The 22,349-nt window shown below is 39.6% G+C and overlaps 2 protein-coding genes across 2 annotated transcripts; one reads left to right on the top strand and one right to left on the bottom strand.

The window, feature by feature from the left end:
• Positions 1-3,167: 3,167 nt before the first annotated feature.
• mpc1 (mitochondrial pyruvate carrier 1) lies at positions 3,168-6,950 on the top strand. The gene is made up of 5 exons (XM_012840382.3): positions 3,168-3,379; positions 3,865-3,868; positions 4,045-4,141; positions 4,339-4,471; positions 6,456-6,950. The coding sequence occupies exons 1-5, from the start codon at positions 3,309-3,311 to the stop codon at positions 6,478-6,480; spliced, it is 330 nt and encodes a 109-aa protein (XP_012695836.1). The 5' UTR covers positions 3,168-3,308; the 3' UTR covers positions 6,481-6,950.
• chs1 (chitin synthase 1) lies at positions 6,854-18,384 on the bottom strand. The gene is made up of 19 exons (XM_031579353.2): positions 18,218-18,384; positions 16,852-16,987; positions 15,593-15,778; positions 14,252-15,318; positions 14,038-14,133; positions 13,777-13,941; positions 13,523-13,670; positions 13,305-13,370; positions 12,810-13,044; positions 12,476-12,676; positions 11,925-12,209; positions 11,121-11,300; positions 9,929-10,421; positions 9,654-9,775; positions 9,131-9,474; positions 8,756-8,866; positions 8,448-8,668; positions 8,025-8,091; positions 6,854-7,742 (listed from the first exon to the last, which is right to left on the bottom strand). Exons 1-19 carry the CDS (start codon positions 18,262-18,264, stop codon positions 7,668-7,670), a joined length of 4,245 nt encoding a protein of 1,414 aa, XP_031435213.1. The 5' UTR covers positions 18,265-18,384; the 3' UTR covers positions 6,854-7,667.
• Between the last annotated feature and the right edge of the window lie 3,965 nt (positions 18,385-22,349).

The raw sequence follows: 22,349 nt of genomic DNA, 5'->3' as shown, positions 1-22,349 counted from the left end.
GTGTGGAGTGTGGAGAGTACTGTGTGGAGAGTGGAGAGTACTGTGTGAAGAGTGTGGAGAGTACTGTGTGGAGAGTACTGTGTGGAGAGTGGAGAGTACTGTGTGAAGAGTACTGTGTGGAGAGTACTGTGTGGAGAGTACTGTGTGAAGAGTACTGTGTGAAGAGTACTGTGTGGAGAGTACTGTGTGAAGAGTACTGTGTGGAGAGTACTGTGTGAAGAGTGGAGAGTACTGTGTGAAGAGTACTGTGTGGAGAGTACTGTATGAAGAGTACTGTGTGGAGAGTACTGTATGAAGAGTACTGTGTGGAGAGTGGAGAGTACTGTGTGAAGAGTACTGTGTGAAGAGTGGAGAGTACTGTGTGAAGAGTACTGTGTGGAGAGTACTGTATGAAGAGTACTGTGTGGAGAGTACTGTATGAAGAGTACTGTGTGGAGAGTACTGTATGAAGAGTACTGTGTGGAGAGTACTGTATGAAGAGTACTGTGTGGAGAGTACTGTGTGGAGAGTACTGTGTGGAGAGTGGAGAGTACTGTGTGGAGAGTACTGTGTGGAGAGTACTGTGTGGAGAGAACCACATGGAAGATATTGACTACAGATGGAGGAGCACAGGTGTTTGACATTTGTGCTCTACACTTTCTGCTTGTTAGTAACTGGCCTACTAAAATGTGAATGAGATCAACTCTGTTCAATAAGCTGTTACATACGCCAAAATGTGTAATTTTGCTCATTTGTTACATCAGTATTGTACATTTCCCATTTCTGTTTGCATTCTTTTGTACTTTCAGCTCATATGAGATATAAAGGTGCCATTCAATCACTCTTACACAACCATTCAGTCACTGCAACCTAAACAGACTTGAACTTGAAGTGTTTGAAAAGCTGTGGAAGTTTAGAGCACATATAACATACATAACCTCCATAAAAGTCACAAGAATTTTCTGTGCTACTAGCGGTTCAGTGTCTGACCACAGCCTACCTGTGTAATACACGGCTAAGCTGTGAAAAAAACTGACTGTGAGATGTAGAACCAGTGGCCTGAGAGAGTTTTGAGTAGCACAAAGCAATCAGAGGACGAGACTGCCTTCAGGAGCATAGAGTGTAATGATGCAATTACAAATAGTTGCTCATCCTCCCACAGTCATTGTGAATTACCAATTTTATTCGCCATCACTCCTCTGTATTTTTGTGTGTTTTTTATTTATTTATAAGTGCAGTGTTGTGCAGCTGCAGTTTATTTGGAGGATCCTCTTGACTCTATTTTTACTTCCCTGTAGGTTGCTTCAGCATAGGCAGCTGGATAAAGGGAGGATTCTTTTTGTAATAAGGACCTGGAACACCTAATTATATGTACTTGTTGTGGTACCTTTTTCAGTTTATTGCCTTTTCTCTCAATTGAGTGTATCATTTTAAATATGCTACATGCTACATATGTAATTAGTTTGACTGTTGTATGTATTGTTTTTGTTCATCAAAGCATGGAAGTTAATTTCATTTGTTGTCATTAAATAACACTAAATAATGTAAGTACTGTAAATACATAATTTGTATGAAATGGTAATACCCTTTGGTCATTTATTTATTTATTTATTAAGCTGTTCGTAGCCTTTATGATTACAGTATGTACATCTCAGTACCAGTACCCTTGATACCATTTATCGAGGAGACTAAAATATACTATTTTGTAATTTGATAATCAAAGTGCACTTTATACATTGTCAAAGTCATGAACAAATGCTAACAAAAACAAAACGTGTTGGATTTTTATTTGGGGGAGGGCGTATTTTCCATTTGATTTTTTGGTCGAAACCACTTTTAGGTGAAACCACTAAAAAAACCATGTCTGAGGGGTTAAGAGAGATATGAATGTGAAAATGGGTCAGGCGTATGAAACAAAGACATGTATGAAGGTTAAGAGAGATATAAATGTGAATATGGGTTTGACCTATGAAACAAAGTGGAGCACTTTTCTTGAGGAAGCTACAGGAACTCGACCAGCAACAGCTTTGTTTTAGCATGTGGCTAAAGTACTCTGGCAATTCACCCAAGGACCTGTGTCATGTAAGAAATGTCATAATAAATATTCACTTGGAAATGCTTCGTTTGAGTGTTTGTGAGCATCACTACCATTATTGTGGTAAATATGGGCATAGTTACATTGGCAACGTAGAAAGGGCTACATCGCTTCTTAATAGAAATTATTTTACAGCTGTAGACTTGCAAATGCTTGGTTGGGTGGTCACATACTAGAGTTCCTAGTATCCATATGGACTTGGCATATCAGCAAACTTTCTTAGGATAAGTTGGTTTTAGATAAGACATATGCAATACCAAGTTATGGGGTGTATTTTGAATGGGTTTAAACTTTGTTTATAGTGGAAACCTTAGGACATCAGTGGAGGACCTCCTTGTTTGCTATGCCAACACGCTATCTGAAGGCCTTTAGACCCATGTTCTGTGACAGACTAATAGCATGTGTACAGGATAGACAGAGCTGGTCACACAGACCTATCTACTTTTCAGGAAAGGCGTGCATTTTTGTGGGATATGATAGCTAAGTAAACCTACTAGTGGGAAGACACAATGTAACATAGGGCAAAGCCCAGCAAAAGTCAGTTCAATTTCTGGGGTCAAAAATGACCCACCACTCTGTTTAACCACCTAAATTATATTTTTTTCAACATAAAATTAGATGATATCCAGATATTCACAAAGTTCCACAGATTGTTTCATCATGTAAAATAGATATAGGGTTTAAAATTCAATTCAATTCAAAGCTGCTTTATGTTTGGGGTTTAGTGAAGGCAGGTCTTTTTTTACCCAGGACAAAGGAATTATTGAATGTTAAGATGACACACGGGTTAAGTCATGTGATTCTCTAATGGCCATGAACATTAGAAGCTGACGTTATAAACATAACATAGGCCATGCTGAAAGTAAACAAGGTCATTGACTTTCCATATATGACAGAAATCAGAAACTTGGTATTGCTACTAATTTATATGTTTATAAGTCAGTCCTGATAGTGTGACAGTTATCAGAATTACTCATGGTTTCATTGATTTCTATCTAAATGTGAACGACTGAAAAAAACCCTATCAAATACTGTTTCTTTTTATCATGTTTTATTCGCTGCGTTCTGCGCATGTGCGTCTTTAGGACTTACTCACGTCATCTGTAGTGTCATGAGGAACTACTAGCAGGCTAGGATACTTCAGTGATCTCGGTGCATCTAGTCATAGCTCATAGAACATAGTGTTGTTCTGTTTATTGTAAATATCTAGAGTAACGTTATATCTATAATCACGATGGCTGGAGTTTTAGCACGTAAAGCCGTTGATCACCTGAAGAGCAAGGAGATGAGAGAGTATTTGATGAGGTAAAATATTTTTGTCTCAGTCAAGGTGATAGCTTGCTTTGCCAAAAAGTCGGCTATGGTAGCTAGCTAACTTGACCTCAGTAATATATGCGGATTTTCTCTAAAAGCTCGTTATTTTGGGTGTTACGGAAGGTTATCCTCTGTATATTCTCGTCACTGATGGCTGTTTTTCGCCTGTATCTAACGTTACGCTGAGATAGCGCAACAACATTGCATGAGGTTAACCTCACTGCCCATATTTGAAGGACAAAATGCTATCTTATGCTACAGTAGGAAGCTGGCTGGCTAACTAAGCTTGCTAGAATGTCACTGACCCATCAAAGCCTATTAAGCCTTGCCCTAAACGTGTCACAAACCTTTACCAAGCGTATGAGATACAGGTGTTTCAGATCTGTGTTTTTTTATATATATATGATCACTGGCTAATTTCAGTCTTTCTTTTCCAATGTGTCTGCATCCCTCTCTGCAAACCTCTATCACCAAAGCACGGTAAGTAGACACTCATTCAACACTAATTCTCTAACTTACATTAGTGGGTTTGTGTTACTTTGGTTTGAATAGGGTATCTTGGCCAGCTAAAGTTTCTGCTTGAATTTTGGATAGTGTTTTTGCTTTCCAGTGTAGATGCACCTGTTTGTTTGTTTACGTTCCTTCCTGTGATGCAGCATTTCTGGGGGCCAGTGGCTAACTGGGGTCTACCCATCGCTGCTATGGCCGACATGAAGAAAAGTCCTGAGATTATCAGCGGGAGGATGACGTTTGGTAAATCATATTTTTGAGTCTTCTTTCCCCATCGTTTGAGATTTTAAGTAACAAAAACACGCAGACCATGGCTTTGCAAGATGTAACGTTACTGATGACACGTATTTGTGTGTTTTTAGAAGGAAGAAAGACTGATCTAAACCAAGTTGCTACTCCAAGTTTTCTGATTAGTGAGCACCTTTTTGTGTGTGTTTCAGCTCTGACGTGCTATTCCCTCCTCTTCATGAGGTTTGCTTACAAAGTTCAGCCAAGGAACTGGCTACTGTTTGCCTGTCACTTAACCAACGAGACATGTCAACTGATACAAGGAGGACGGCTTATCAAGTACAAGTGAGTTTTCCACACTGCCCTTTAAATACATTTGGGATAATTAAAGTGCACGACTTTATAATAATGGCTCTCTGTGCTGTGGAGCCATGGTTTAGTAGCATTTAGTCACAACAAGGTCTGTGACCTTTGGACGTTGTTGAAAACTGCAGGAACAGACCCTGTAGAAATGACCTTGTGCATGACATGTCACAGTACAGCAAGTTTCAGCAATTCCTTGAATAAGTTCTGAACATTTATGAATACTAGTGTGATCCATTCAAGAGATTGTTCCAGGTTGTCATTTACCTACAACAGAGTTTTGAATGAAAGGAATGATTAAGCAAGGCAAGGCAGCACAGAACAAAAGAAACAGGGCAACATCAGTAAACTGAAAGACTTGTCAGTTCTTGTTTGTGATGCCCTAAGGTCCCTGTGATAGCACCCGTATGTTATCTGCAAATGTCAAGTCCTCTGCTTTTGTATCACCATCAGATTAGATAGTATAGGTAAGTGTTGCACATTACTTTTTTCAGAGTAGATAGTTTGGGATGTTGCATGTTAGTTTTTGTTTTCTTTACTCTTGTACACCTGTAAAATATGAGTTTGAAAAGAATAGCTTATGAAGTCTGCACCTCAGTGTGTGGGTTGGTAGTCCTAGTCCCAGGCTTTAAACCTGCAGTATTGAAAGCAGGATGTCAAACTAAGATGCTCCGTAGGTTTGCTCTTGAACTCGTAGCGTGTCATTTGGGGCATGCTGTAATCGAGAAGAGGTGCACCACACTGTGCTGATCCAAGTAGAGCAGAAATAGCTTGTCCATATCCTTGCATGTTCACACCAGTGATACACGGGTCCACACACAAGCGACCCAAACTTGCATGTGACAATCTCAGCAATATGTTTTACTGTGCTACTTATCATTACGTTCCATGGCAGCAATACTGCCGTCATATACGCCCACAACGTCACCAAATATTTCACTCACAACGTCCCCAAATACTTTACACACTTCACTTTTTTTCGTTGTGTGCCTTTGTACTCTTCCAAACTTAGCTTTTCCCGCGCCGTCTCCATATCCACTTATGCCTGTGCTGTATCTTTTCGCGATTGGTTCATTCAGCCAACGATGTTTTAGTAACTTATTATTACTTAAAATTGATATTAGTCTTAAAGTCACATTTGACTAATTTGTTAAAATTTTATTTGAATGGACCCATCCGCAAATTAGCCGAATATCCTCACAAATATTTGAGTTTAACTCATAATTACCGGTGTCCGCAGGCACCTGCTCATTTCGGATCACTGGTTCAAACATGCTCAGGTTTACTGACTGACCCTTTTATGGCATTATGAAGACAATAGTAGGGGTTCCTGGTGAATGACGTGGTGAATTCAGTACATTTTATTTTATTTTGTGTGCGTGACAGAGAGCAACAACAGAGTTTTATGATCTCAATGACTTGTCAAATCAGCAAGGTACAGTTGTTTATTACAGTCAGGTCAGGAAGGAAAATACAGGCTGGAAGGAATGTGAAGGTGTGTTGGATGAGATAAAACCGTAACCTTCAGCGTTCACCTATTCAGTCATCGTCATGTTAATCGGACCTTTGCAGAAAGATGTAGATTATTCCTGATGACCAATTCATATTATAATAGGCCAACAATGTAAGGTTTTCAGATCTCTATGTGGAATCGTCATCGCATGTGGACATTTCTGAGAAGTCTGTTGGCTTATATATCTAAATCTGTTATCGTTGCTGTGCTCAGACCAATTACAGAATAAACAGTATTAAGTTCTCACGCGTCCTTCTGTGAAGTTAAAAGTATGAGTAGCTCTATTCATTTTAGGACAACAATCTAGTCGACAGTGTGACCTAGTGGGAATGAGCAAAATGCCTATTAACATGTATAATAGCATTTCTGCATCTTAAGATAATATGCGTCTCTGTCTTTGTCACTCATAACTTCCCTCCCGTTCTTGTGTTTCTCTCTCTCCCTCCCCCACAGCATGGAAAAGAAGTTGGCCAAATAATGAACTGAAGAGGAACTCGCATTGCACAGAGGGTTCACGGCAGTGGGCTTTGACTCAGTTTTATTCTGATCATGTAGTAGCAGTTATTTAATGATGAACTAATCCTCCTAGACATCGGCTGTGTGGTCAGCTGTGGTGAGGATCACTGCTAGAAGGTCACATCTGTTCCATAGTTAGCAGCTGTCTAGGGGAAGCCCTAACTCCTTGAATCAATTTTGGGTTAATTGATTTGTTTTTTGTCCCAAGTATTACGCACAAATTATGAAATGTGTGGAATGTACATATGCTTCGTGTAACAACTTTTAAACAACTGTTACAAACACATTACTGTTTTTAAAAAGGGTCTCCCATCATAATAAATACACACAGTACATTCTTGTAAAAATCTTATTTTAATTTGGAGTAATTATTCTAAATGATAATGTGGCAGTCTATGAACAGACACAATAAACACTGTATCAAAAAGGAAAGGCGTGTGTGTCTTCATATTGATTACAGTTATTCTGTTAAGCAGACATCATATTGCTTTTACTGATAAATGCTTTGATACGCTTATCTTAGCTACTAATTCTTTTCACAATATAAACTCCACACTTGTAGTCTTTCCAGTAAATGTTACAACAAAAGTAAACTTTGACTACTATAAAAACTAAAGGCTTCCTAAGAAGAGGCCTAACTCAGATTTACAGCACCCGTACGGGAAGTAGTGCGTGTAAGTAATGAAAGGGTAAGTGTCTTGTGCCATTATGCAAGTCAACCAGGTAGAGGTTTTATGCTTTTATTTGTATGTGTAAATAAGTAAAGCGCCCAACCAAGTCCCCAGGCTGTAAATGTTTTAGAAGCTATTGCAGATACATATACACCTGCAACGATCATTGTCTGAACTCCTAAAAAGGTCATTCATGACTTATATATATCAGGTAAAAAAAAAAAAACTAAACACAAATACAAACAACATCTTAAAAATAAATATGTCAAGATTAGGATGGTGTCCATCAGGATATTGATGCCATTCATTTTCCTTATATTAAAGTACAGTACACTAAATAAGCAATACATTTAAAGCGATACCATCAGAATTAAATTACTTCTCATCTCAGTCTCTTCTTAAGGTGCAACACATAGAATAAAATGTATGTTACAAGTGTTAAAATGAGTAAACAAAGCAATGTTCGTGCAACATCTCATTACAATTCATTAAAAAAGTCATCACTGGAGAGTGCAATTTGGTTTTCCAGAGTCAGCTCCTCTTCTTCCTCCTCCTGCATTCAAAGTAGACAGTGAAACATAAGTTACTCCAGAATATGTATGTAATAGAGCAACATTATTGGTCCGTATAACTAATAAACCCATATGTTACTCATGAGGGCTTTGTAGGAAAATCTTTTGATATTGGTGTTTGCAGTGTAAACAGATTCACTGGGCAGGTGTCTTGACTCAGATTTGGCCAATATAAGAATGAACCAAATGTATCATGACATTGTAATCTTTGCTGACGGCTTTTTTGTCTTGTTCTGATGAAGTGGAAAGGAAACATTACTTACGTCATCCTTCACTTTGTAATCTTTCTCGCTACTTCGGTAGGAGACCACATGGATAAGCGTGTACACCCTGTAAAGAAGGAGAACATCCAATTACAATCACAGCATCTCATAGAAATTATAAATTGATAAGGTCAAAAGGTATTAAAATACTTATTTGGTAAATAAAGATCAGCAACTATTATTTTAATCTTGCTGATATCAACACAGTCTTTGTTAAAACAAATTAATATAAACTATTAAATACAATAGGCTCTGCTAAATATTTTAAAAGTACAAAGTACAAGTATATTTTTTATATTCATGTTACAGTGTAGCTCACATGAGGTTAGGGTGTTATTATGTAGTATTTCATATAAGTGACATAAATCAAATGTAATAAGGACACAGTGTACAGTGGGACCATACAGTATTTCAAACACATACCGGTGATAAAGCATGGCAAGGAACTGAACCAGCAGAAGAACGGCAAAGGACAGCAGGAACATCAGACTGAGGGGCTCCACTAACATGTATTCTCCTGTTGGTGAGTTGTTCCTGGGATCAAGCTTCGGGATCTTTATGCTTATGACTTCACTGCCGATGGCTTGCAGGAAGAACGTTGCGACGATCCACAAAAGGTTCAGCATAAAATACAGAAACACTGCCTTGAGGGGTGGAATGAAAGTGTGAATATAATGGATGATGTGAACGTACATTGTCCTAATCTGAGAATATTATTACTTTTTGCGAACCTTGTTACGCAGAGACTTCAATTCTCGAGTCACCTCCTCCAGATGTGCTTTGTCATCAACAATGGGGGCCAGATACCTCTCAAGCAGTTTGACCCAGAAATCTTTCTCATCCTAGAAAACACATGTTCATATTATAACCATGACAAAACAACACAAAGTTTGATGTCAGTAATTGTAAGTAGTACGTTACATTTCTTGTGAAACATAGTGTATGGTAGTAACGCCAAGGTCTTACACAGTTGGCCAAGAGCCTCAAGCAAGACATCCCCAATTGTTTGCCAAAAGATGGGGTTGAGAACTTGAATAGGGTATAGGATAGTCTACATACAGACCACAACTTAATTGTAAATGTCCAGAGAAAAACAACTGACAAACCTCGGGCAGTGCCACAACCTGGGGTGCAAGAAGAGTTTTTTCGATGGCTCGTTTTACCCTCTTGTCCAGCCTTTCCATACGGTTAGTCTTCAGGATCCTTCTTGCCCCCTCATTCAGGGCGTACTGCAGCTCCTCCAACTGACTCTCTGTTAGCACATCCTCTGGGCCCACCTTGCTATTCAGTTCGGTGTTCACCACATCTGTGAGGTTCATCACCAGGTCCTCGCACACGTCATCCTGGTTCTTGTTCCGCAAGGTGTAGCGGATCTGCTCCTGCAGGTTCCTCTTCAGGTTGGCATAGGTCAGCTTCTTCAAGAACTCTATCTTCACAGGGCCAATCCAGTCTAAGATTGAAGGAAAGGGACAGAAGATGAAATGGATACTTTTGGAAGATGTTAGAAAATCAAAGTTAATATGAAAAGGATCAATGATGCACAACTTGTAGGCCTCCTTTTTCAAATAGGGAAATTAAAGTTAGGAGAAGTAAGTGTGAAATAAATGGGTGAAGAGTTTAACTTCATACCACTTTCAGGTGCAGCCACGAAATCTTCTTGGTCATCCAAAATCGGATCATCTTTGTCTTCATCATCATCATATTCATCTTCATAAGGGGAATGTTTCCTTGTAGTGCTACTTATACTCTCACTAAAAAGTGAACAGAAGATCAGATGTCTCATTCACATATCGAAAACCAGGGTAAAAACAATGCAGTAAAGATCACTACTTAGCCATGGTTCAGAAAATCCACAGTATGTAGTCATTCACACGTCACCAGTTCAAAGTAAAGTGAGTGAATACCTTTTTTCAGATTCCAAATCGCTCAGGTCTTCCCCAACTCCGCTACTGCTTATCATTTTCAGCTCTGTTTCGAACAGGTTGTCGTTTTGTGGCCTGCTCGCTGTGTCGTTCACTTGTCCAGCCAGATTTGTTCTAAGCGCCACGGCTTGCTGCATCTGCTGAAGGACCAGGCTCTCCGTATCCTGAGTCACCTGGCAGTGCATGTCCCAACAGCACAGCTTGCAGGTGCGATCGCACAGCGTGCCTTTTGTTTTTGTCGTCTCCTTGGCCTTGCTGGACTCGCGGGTGCCCCAGGACACGATGTGCATGTTCACCAGGGAGTAGATGGTGAGTAGCAGGTAGCCGCTGGGTATGCAGATGAAGTACATGAGCCCGTAGATGATCATGGTGAACTCCTGAGGGTGGAGAATAGCCGTGACCAGATACATGATGGCCATGGACACCAGGAAAAGACCAGTCGGGGTGATGAATGTTCCCTGTTTCACCATATCACCTGGAAATTATGGAGAGCATCCATTTAAATAACACCAACAGTGGCAGTAGAACTAGTGGTGGTGGTTAGTTGAGTAGACTAAGAGTTTGCTGACAATGGAATAAAACGGATCAAAACAAAATAGAGCATTTACACAAAACTAAATAAAATGATAAAAAAGGAAATACAACTTTTTTAAATATGTAAGGAAATTAGTTGAATAGAATACATTGTTGAATAAATGATTATCTTACAGCAATAAATAAAACAGTAGCAGCACAACACAAGAAACTGGACAAAGTTTGTTATTCATCTGCATGCCTTGCTCATTTCTTACTATGCATTTAGTATTGGACTAAATCAGATGCTCATTTCTTACCATGCACTTTATTAGTATTGGATTAAATCAGATGATGAGATGGTTTTGCCTCTGTTTTTCTATTTGATTTTCTATTTGATTGTGATCTAATTGTTTTGCTTCTGTTTTCTATTTTCCTTTCTATTTTATTGTGATTTAATTGTACAGCACTTTGGTCAACGTGAGTTGTTTTTAAATGTGATTTATAAATACATTTGACTTTGACTTTTTTAGATCCAGAAAATAAAATGAATGGCATAAATATGCACCACAGTAAGAAACAGAGCTCTAACAAAATGAGCCATGTCCAGCACACAGCATCCAGACTTCAATTGCAGATGTGGTTGCGTCGTTATACGTACCAATGATAGAGAAGAACGATGCTGTCATCAGGAAGGCATACAGAACACTTAGAATTGCCGCAACTGTGATCTGGAAGTTTGGTTTGGCCACGAAGCAAATGATCATGTAGACGAATGGGGGTATGGATGCTATGGCGATAGCCTCGGTACCTGGGATTTGAAGCACAAACTGGAAAGCACCTTTGAAGAAAAAGAAAAGTTATGTTCAATATTTTATAGCTGTTTATTCACCCCAACTAAAATATCGACCCATCTGAAGAGGCAATCAAGATGTTCTCCATCCACAAGATAATCAATCAGAACAATAGCGTGCTTTGATTGAATCCATGACGGGGACATTATTTTATAGCACAATAATATAACAAACAGCATTCAGATAGCATCTGTAAGGCCTTATAAGGACAGAAGTCATAAGCATGACATCTGTGCTCAGTCTAAGATCGCCTGCAATGGAATGGACCTTCACATCAGATCAGATAAGGCATTATTTTTATGGCGGGCGCATTGAAAGTGGTTCTAAATTGCTGGGGTGTGGGGGTGCATGTTGAGCAAGGGTTATACTGTGTGTGTAAGTAATAAACATGCAATACATCGTGCCTACGATGTCTTCATTAAACTATTTTGTTAGATCACTGTCTTAGAGATTTGTGTTCTCTGTATCTTGGATCTTACACACCCATGAGTTTAGCTAGATATCATGTGCCCCCTGAAATCTAAATTTCAATCTCTCGTAAAACTCTCTACTGCCTTAACTTGTTGACCTGCAGCTTGCCATCCGACATGTACACTCCTACATGCACCCACCTGCTACCATCAAAGTGACAGAGGCCGGCCCGAGGATGGAGGCGCCCACTGTGAAAATCTGGTAGAAGATATAGATCATCGAGATGGAGGCGTTCTTCTTCACCGTCTCCCTTCCGCTGTGGAGCAGGTCCAAGGTGTTGGCCAGCGTAGAGGGCCCCCAGCGCCGCCTCTGGTTGTAGAACTCCTTGAACTCCTCAGGGGAGTTGGTGTAGGCGTCCGACGCAGCGTTGTACTCCACCCGCCAGCCCTGCTGCAGCAGCAGAGTGCACAGCCAGCGGTCCTCACCTGCAGAGAGCAAGCTGAGCTTTGAGTCGGTCTGTAGATCATCCTCTGATTCAAGTTATAACCTCTTTCATTTGTGGTTTTCCTCCCTTCAGCTATCTGACTCTAGAGCTAAAACTTAAGCATTCTTTTTACCAGAGAGTTTTCTATGTGTGCCTCCTGACTACATGTAAATGTTTCCGTTCACAGTTATGTAATGGATGTTCAAATACGTAGTGTTTTCTTGCATTAGTGGAACACCTACAAGATAATCTAATAGTAGAAATTACCTTGGTCATATTGGACATACTCTGAAGCTCTGGTTGCTTTGGTGGTGTATCTTTTTAGAACATTGTCATCCATCAGTGCAGATCCCCTGAATAAACTGAAGCACCCAGGACTACAAAGGACTGATCCAAAGACGTGTTCTGCAGTCTTCTGAAGCCAGTGACCGACTGCATATTCAAACTTCTGATACCACACCATTGGACCTGCAAAAGTTGGGCATGTTCTTAGTTTTTAGTTTTTACATCAGTGCAACCACAGCTGCCACGTATCACTGGCAGGGAAACAAGATGGATGGTACATACATACAGTACATTCTGGACAAGCGTGGCGTCTCACCCATTCCAGTTGGATGAATTCTCCCACAGGCAGCACCAACACTGTCATACATTCTGAGACGATCAACCAGCAAGACCATGGCTTCGGGTTGGAAGTCAGTATCTCCGTCCAGTGCCAAGATGAATGTGTTGTTGTCGGTGATGTGCCTCCTTTTACTGTCATTGTCAATATTTGGCAGGTGGTAGCTTTCCCCATCCAACGAGATGAGACTGGCGCGGCAGATATTATTCTGTCTCTGTTGGGATAAAAGTCCTCCTGTTACACTTTATGCCCAATTTCTTTTCAAAGAAGGTAAATAAAAAACATAGAACTAGAGCAACAAATTGATACAAGGTATATCGAGGTTGGCAGAATGTTCAGTTCACCTCTAATAATGTATAACTCATTTTGATTGTCATTCATTTCAAATGTGTGTGCATGTGTGTGAAAAGTTTCTGATTGGCTCTCATGATTTACATTTTCAAGGTAATAAGAATGTCAAAACAAGTATCCTACTATTATCTTTGGTGGGTTTTTCGAAATGTAGCCCTTCCATCCAAGAAGATAGTAAAGATACATTATCTGGAGGGTGGGAGAAAGTAAAATTACAGACAAACATAATATAATCTTGTCATTAAATGCAATAAAGACAAATTTGTATGAAATATTATTAATCATCTATTTATATAAATATAAGGACTTAAATCAGCTAGTAAATGATTGTGGAATCTGACCTGTGACCATCTTTTTTTGTTGCGGATCAGATTTTTATCTTTGAGGTGAACATACAACATGTTTCCCTCTGGCATGACAAAAACCAGTCGCCCACCATAGGGAGTTTCAATAATTGACACTTCGTCTGGTTCTTTGTTGGTAAATACCCTGAAGGTGACAAGAAATATCTTTCACTAGATTTTGAAAGGCAGTTTCAGTGTCACTTTTGGCACATAAAATAAACAAACAATTATTTGTTGTAATCAGGTTTTACCTGTACACTTCCATGACAACATGGATGAGATCATTTACATAGTCATTGACTAATCTTTTCCCTGTGTCCTCGTCTGTCATAAAGGCGTCATCAACGAATATGTGACACTCAAAGTCAAAGCAGTCGTTATGTTCCTCCTTTGGGTCTCCTCTGTATCTGTCCAACCTACAAGAAACATTGATTAGTTAGCTGTCACAGATCAGTGGTGTGCTTACTGAGGTCTGGTTTCTGGGCAGAAAACCAAGAAAGTAATTATCCTACCTGAACTTTGACGTGAGAATCTTGAGCATTTCATCATAGGTTTCATGCCACATAGTTGCACAGAGGTAAATCACGCAGTTCTCAATTTCGTCCTTACTGAAAATGCAGATGGGTGGAAATGTGAAATGGACATATCAGCCTTTGACAGGAAAAAAAAAATAGGAATGCACTCATATATTAGTATATACCATATACTACCTATCTAAGCTCTCACCTCTCCTGGAACCTTGCTCGCATAACCTTCATTTTGGTGTTAAGCAGCAAAGACTGGTCTATGAAGGCCGATTCGTACAGGCGACGAATGAATAACTGTGAGGTTCTTTCAATCCTCTGGACCTTGATTTTCCAGACATGTTGTGTTGCTGTGAGCAGTCCAAGCCACATACACACCCCTTCCAGAGCAAGCATGCCAAATGGCCAGGTTTCATAGTGGTTATTCAGGGAGGTCCGGCAAATACTCTTGGACACTTCAAACAGCACTTCAGTTTTATTTTGTCCTTCGACCACCTGTTTTGTCAGGAGTGTACAAAATTCTGTGAACCCAGAAACAGCGCCAACGTCTAGTGTTTCGGCTCGGGCCACAAAGATGATGAGGCCGAGAATAAGGGTGACAGGTCCGGTGAGGGAAACAGGAAGGGCGAAGCTCCATTTCACAGCATGGATCTTGCACGCCACCACTCCGAACCAGTGGCAGAGAGCTGAGCAAATGGCTTGCAGGGCAAAAAGACTGAGGCCCTGGTTTAACATCTCACTGGGGAGATTAGAGAAGTCTTCCCACACAATCGTTTCTGCTGCTATGAAACTGTAGTACAAGGCCCACACTCCCCCGATGACTACGATCCTCAACAGGCTGGAGATAACAAACACAAAGTCTCTGAAGCCCTCTAACTCTTTGAGCATTCGTTTTCTGGGATCTTCTTCGAGAATTTTCCTGGCTTGAAATGGATTCTCCCACCAGTTCAGTGACACCAGGATAGACGCGAATATGCCAATAACAACATAATAGTAGCAGCTGTCTTTTTGTTCTGACACATAGGAGGTGACACGGACGTAGTAGTCCACGCCTAGGAGTGCGTAGCCGGTCAAGACGAGGAACAGCGAACATATGGGGAAGATGATTTTCCACTTCTCCTTTTGGAGGCGGAAGATGATCTGCAGCAGGGAGGAGACGGAGGTCACGCCGCCCGAGATGAATAGGTTGGTGAGGATGTCAAACTGGGGCATCACGATCAGCACCAGCACGGCTGTCCCAAAGGCCGCTAAGCTCTCTATCAGACAAATCTGGAAAATTAAACACACACACACACACACACACACACACACACACACACACGCAGACAGAAACATCCATATGAGTACACAGACAAAAACTCACACATACGTACAAACATACCCATCTAAAATGAAGAGACACTATCACAAAATGTAGTTTGTTGCCTAGCCATGTGTGAAAATGAAATGCGGATGCTTGCATATTCTATATGCACATATATGACTTATTCTATCACATATAGATCTGAGTTGTAATTTTCTACAGAAAGGCCATGTTACTTACAATCCCCATTGTCTTCATGTTTGGAGTGACAAAACTCTTGAAGGCGCATTTCCAAAGTGACTTCAGGAAGACCAGAAAGTTTGGCACCACCAAACAGACCATAAGTAAGAGCATGTAATACTGTTTTTCTTGGTCCTTTCCGTTTGCAGACGGACTTGTCAATGTGCACAGAATCAGTAGAGACCCCTGAAATTTCAAATCAAGAAACAATTGAAATTAAACTGACCAACAACTCAGCTCGCATATCAACTGACCACTGAAAGTGTTAGAGGGTACCGACCAAGGCACTACTATGGAGTGTGCAGAGCCATGTGGTTTAAAGCCACTATGCCATTTCCCTTGTCAAACAAGTAACACAATGCAGGAATTTACCACTTTGTAAGGTATTTGTTATCAGCTTCAAGTTCATTTTGAAGGTGTCCTGATTGGTCATGTGAAAGACAGATAAACACACCTGTTGTTCCCACTAGCCCCCTGTGCTATGCACTGTCGAATGGACCACAGAGTGTAAGAAAATGTAAATGTAACTAAAGCTTTCACAGAACTACATCGCCAAAAGACAGCAGTTAGCATGCTAGCAAGCTTTTATCAGTGCCAACTGTGCTGTTGTTGGTGTTTGCAAGTTTTCTGCATGCCTTTTATGTAGTTAGCAAACTAGTTGTAAACCAAAGGCTCATTACTGATGCTTTAAATAATATAACTACATCACTGGCTACCTTGGAATATACAAGATTGTCTTGGTAGATAGGAAAGTATTGGGGTATTCCTCCCCATTAAAAAAAATGTTTTGCATATTCTCATAACAAAAAATCTATTTAATTTAATTTAATTTAATTAAATTGTTCTAAATTCCTGATGAAACAGAATAACCCTGTAATGATTCTGAGTGACAGGCCTTCTCTGGGCAGAGTTATCAATGAGAATTGAAATGGCTGCCGCCTGGGTGCAAAGGCCATAATGCCATAATGTTTTTTCCCCATTTAATATGTCACCATGGAGATGGTAAACAATATCAAAACAATAAATCATCCCAGTGTCATCACTGTGTCTGCTGACAGTGTTTGATCAGGCAGATTCAGATAACACTTCTTGCCACACCTCTATGAAGAATTAATTTCACTGTATGTTGTGCTTTATAATCTTTTGCCAGTGAGACAGTAACTGTTTGTTAATTATAATCACAACACCCATTGGTGAATAATCTATGCAGCAACATAATGTAACAACATTTCTCTAACCATGTATCATTCACTGTTTACCTTGCTCAAGACTGCCGTTGTCAGGACCAAAAGGCCCACAATGATGGCCACTAGGTGCTGCCCCAACTTGAAACATGTTCTCTTCTGCTCCTTCTCAGCACCGATGGGATTCAGTTGGAAGGGATCCCACGTGTCCCTGCACAGAGGACGGGCGTGACATATATGTTCTCAGATGTTCAGGACAATAATTGTTAAATCTTCAACCATTCCGTCTTTTGATAGTTACAATTGTCGAAGGCCGAAGATACAAGTATAAGAAAAATCAGGTGACAGTAGTCCGTCCCCCATAATGCAAGAAAATGACTGGCCAGTTCCAGTTCCAACCGGAAATATTTTCTGGTACTAATTCTAATGTTTTCCGGACTCTGAATGAGGCTGGTGTGTAATAATCCAATAATAATATATTAAAATATCTGTTCGGAAAATGATTTGGTGAAAGGTTTTACTGTGTTTATGGTCTTTGTTTAGCTTTGTTTTGCTACTATCAAAAATATCGTAATCAGAATTCACACATTGTTGGAATTAAATAATCTAAAATCAAATCTGATTGTCAAAAATGAGGCCCTTTGACCAGTACATTTAGTGAACCTCCGGGAACCCTAACCGGGAGCAACAACAACAAAATCAACTGTATCTCTGCGTTGTTTTCTGTGTTGTGAGTTCTGTTGATTTTGTGGCACTTTAAATTGGGCGATTTTATTAAAAACTGACAAGACTCTTTATATCATACCCTCATCAATTTCACATAACCACGATGAGCTAACAAAAGTAAATCTGAAAATGTACTGTATGTCAAATTAGAGTGAATGAAACATACTTTCAGTGATACCATTGTTTTATATTTGTCATAACACTCTTGTTTAAGTCTCTGTGAAAATTTGTATTTGTTTTTAAGTTAGTTAGAGTAAGTCACTCTAACTACTTCAGTTTTTAAATGTGATTCTCCAAACTAAGAATACAAAACTCATCCACACACAAATATATGTTTTAGATAATTGACTCCTCAGGTTAAACTTTCACTACTTCGCTGTTTTTCTAGAGACAATACCATATTCACATCGTGATCACTTGGCACTGTAATGACTGTAACTGCGAGCCCAGCTACAGTGTGTCAAGAGTCTGAAACTTGATTACATTTGATTGGATAAAATATACCAGTTGTCCCCTTTTACACTCCATAGAACATATATTAAACATTATTTCCATTAACCATTACACATATATATGTGCCCTCACAGCCTGCCTCTAACTTTGGTCCCAAGGCCACATGAATTCAAAAACTTGACTCATGTTCCTTGGAACATTTCACAGGTGTAACTTGAAATATGAGTGGGAATTATACAGAATCAAAAAGACATGTTCCTACCTGTGTCTTCCCTCCCTCTTGTGTCCCCTGTGCCGAAGTTCCTCCATGTCGGTGAACACAGGCACAGTCCGCAAAACAAGCGACAAATAAACTTGTTTACTGTAAGTGTGGACTTAAATCTCAGCTGGGGATTTATCGCTGGAACTTCTGCCCTCCTTTGCATTTACTGCCTCACTCATAAATGGGTACAAGGATCAAACTCTGGAACACCCTTTTGATTAGCCTTTATCACCAGTTTATATAGGACATACGTGAAGGAAGAGGTGTGTTACTTGAGAATACTGTGGTGTTTTACTGAGGTGGTGGGAAATGAAGATTCAGTCTTGAGTTATGAGGTCCAATAAGGAAATGTGACATGGCATTCAATCCAGAGAAGAGCCAAGGTGAAAGGTTGTGTGTTTATAATTTCTAGTTGACACTGAAAGGACCTTTCAAGAACGTTTCAGATGTTTAAAGAGAATGGTTGACAACAGTGACCATTGTCTGATCAAAAAGGGGATGTAAATGTGAACGATAGTTGAAATGCATGTTATGATTTGATGCAATGTTTTGCGTAATTTAAGGAAAAGTAAGAAGGAGGCTTAAAGCTAAAAGTAGGATTAACCAACTGAAATGCCCTATGGATCTTTGTAAAAGTCGTTTGGTCTTTAAAAAATGAATTGCTTGAATTGTTTCCTGCAAGTGAGTCACATCAAATTCCACACAGATTTGTCCTATCCTATCAGTGGACCTTTGACCTTTGTGTACGGCACCAAAACACTGGGTAACTAACTGATACAGTAGGAAACAACACCCAAACTGAATGAGTCCGTTTTGATTGTGCTGCTAATCACACAAGAGTGATCATACAACTCTATCACAAAGTTTATTTTGCAGTGCATTTAATGTGTTTACCAGTGCATTTATATGATGGCTATCACCCACTACTGAATGATAAGGCTTATTAAGGTTGATGCAAAGCGTCCCCATGACAATAAGGTGCTCATCTTGTGCTGTCTTTGCTAAACTGTCTTCCAATTGGCAAAAAAAAACATGTACTGTATGTGTGTAATATGTGTGTGTGTGTGTGTTTGTGTGTGTGTGTGTGTGTGTGTGTGTGTGTGTGTGTGTGCGTGTGCGTTTGCGTGTGCGTGTGCGTGTGCGTGTGCGTGTGCGTGTGCGTGTGCGTGTGTAAATCTGTAAAGAGAGAGGAAGTACACTACCATGATTATATGTGTGTGTGTGTTCTAAGATAATTCATGATTACCAATGATTGAAAAAATGCTCGCTGTCATCAGGAAGGCATAGAATATGCTCATAATGGCGGCAACGGTGATCTGAGTGTTGGAGCTCAGCATGTAGCACAGAATAAGGTAGATGGCTGGGGGCACAATAGCTAGTACGAGACTCAGATTAACTGAAACACCAAAGACAAAGGAGAAGCTTCCTGGAAGAAAAGAATTGGCAATGATCTTCATTCATTTTATTATCATCTTTTCATTAGGATCTGACAAATGGCACATTGAATATTTAATTAATTCTGCATGCTTGAGGAATACCATATCAATTAATTCAATACAGTTCTATTTGCAAAGGGGATAAAGGGAACGAGGCTTAAGGATCCTCGAAGGGGGAAAATGTTAAAGAAATTGTATCTAACCATTATCACCTGTTAGTATTCATTTTATTTAACAATTATCGCCAGTCAGTATCAGCTAATAACATTCCTTTAAGTTGATACAGAATCAAGGACCTAATCCTTGAATGCATTAGGTGAAGAAGCCATCAAGTCTCCCCACCATTAAAAAGTGATTATCGTATGTGCTCCGGCTTGAGTCTATTTTAGTTTTCCCTTTCGTCTCATTCTCTCTGAAGGCAAGAGCCGATATAAAAGGAATCATATGACTAGAATAGGGCCAGAAGACAACAGTAGCCAAATGCCCAATGCCTTTTGGCCTTCATGATAAATTGCCAACACCGTTGAGAAATGGGATGAGCTTACTATCTGTATAAAGGTTGGTGCCAAGAGAGTTACTTTAGTCTGGTTAGATGCTCCCGGGACCACCTCAGCTTTGTTACACTTTAATAAAGTCTCATCAGTATTGCAATTTCTCCAGTCTAAGTCTCGATTATTTTATTCAAGTTTAAGTTTTTAAGGCATATACATATTCTACAGTACTAGGTTTGATTTATCCTACTGTGGTATCAGGAAGGGAATATGACTTGCAGCTCATCGACCTAAAATAATCCATCCAGGAATCCAGGCGTCAAGAGATCTTGACCTTGTTTGCTCTCCATCCACTTCAATTAACTTAAAAAAAACACTTATAATTGGCTGGCACTCATGATATTAACCCTTCGGGACCTGGGTTACATAGAATCTCATTCAAGTGATGCATTTGCAGTGATGGCAAAAATAAAGCGTTGTTCATCAAAGGAACACAATGGCCAAGAGGGCAAATAAGACCTGAATGAGGAAATTCAGATAGATGGGTGCTGATATGGTGTATCACATTTACATTTACATTTAGCAGACGCTTTTATCCAAAGCGACTTACATATGTGCGACTTACAATGTATACACATTTTACATTTACACTGATGGCACACTGCACATCAGGAGCAATTAGGGGGTTCAGTATCTTGCTCAAGGACACTTCGACAGGGAATCGAACTAGCAACCTTCTGATTTCTAAACGACTTCTCTACCACTGTACCACTGTCGTATCAAAGTCCTTACAGGCAAGTCTCTTCACTCTGCAGCCATCTTGGCAACGCCTCTGGGCAGCTATTTCGGCCAAACAAGATCAGGCTCCAAACTAAATGAATGGGGAGAGATCCATGACCACATAGGATGGTCAAACAGACATTAAAAGTACATCACACAAATCCACATTTTAAATCGAACATAAACGGCCTGAACATTGTTTCCCCAACCGTTGTCAACCCACTGACATGCTCACTGCGCATGCACCACATTTTGCAGCATTTAACATCTCTGGGTGTATGCTCTTGCAGAGTCTCAGTGCGTGCCACACTTTAAGTTGACCATTAGAGGGTGATCTTTGTTCACTTTGTTGAGACATGTTTTATCAGCAGGGTTGGGGGGTAACCGAGTTGTGTAACTAATTAAGCGTTATTTACAAAATAAAACGGAGAATTTTTTTTTTGTAATTTAAAGTTACTAATCAAAATGTTGATTACAAAGGGGTTATCTGAATACTTACTTTTCAGTAAATATGTTGCTTTGCATCTTTTCACAGTCTAGACAGGCTCCATTCATTTGAGTGCAAATACAATTTTGAGTGTTGTTTTTGATTGGTTCTCTTGTCTGAATTTGCACCACCTATTATTTGCCAATAATGTAACAAGTTATATTACTTTGATGAAGTTATAGTTACATTACATATTTTGTTTTTAACAAGTTAACTAGTAGTCTGTAACCTATTACATCTAAAAGTAACCTTCTCAACCATGTTTATCTGTTACTGGCCTTCTGAACCTGGACCAACACGTACCAGTCTGATGAGTTAGAAGAGTATTTTTATATCCCATTTCGTACTTACACTGCATGTTAAAACAATAAACTCAGTAGAATGCTTAACTACATGGACACATTTAGACTAGTTAACTTATTTTTGGAAAATAAAATGAAAACAAACAACTAAGACAGAGATTCGTAAATACTTTAGCTAGGTGAAATTTTCCGTCAAATGAGAACTCATATTTTAATCTCAACACCAATTCATTGTATTGCAATACAGAACAAAAGCTGTTACAAAAGCTGAAGGTCTGTTCAACTTCAAACCATCTTTTAGGATTCTTTGGTGGTTTTCAGGAATAGCTTCTCATCATAATATATAACCTTATTGTGAAAGAAATGTTTAGCCTTTCATGGAATGCAAAGTTGTTGTTTATTAAAAATAGGTTAATTAACTGTCACTGATCAAATGAGGATCAAATGAGGATCAAAATGTTCCTGGATGGAGAGGAGCTGATCTACTCCTGTGCTCTGCCACACCAGCTGAAGCAGCGAATCCAAAACCGCTGTAACCAAAACAAAAATCACATCATGAAGTCACATTTAAACCTAAAAAGACCAGAGACGAACAAAGGAAAAGGAAAAGCACAATCACTCAATGCTTTGGTCATG

Source organism: Clupea harengus, chromosome 13 (genome assembly GCF_900700415.2).
Source record: "Clupea harengus chromosome 13, Ch_v2.0.2, whole genome shotgun sequence".
Taxonomy (NCBI): Eukaryota; Metazoa; Chordata; class Actinopteri; order Clupeiformes; family Clupeidae; genus Clupea; species Clupea harengus.
Note: the sequence above shows the minus strand (reverse complement) of the source record. Positions and strands in the feature narration are given on the sequence as shown.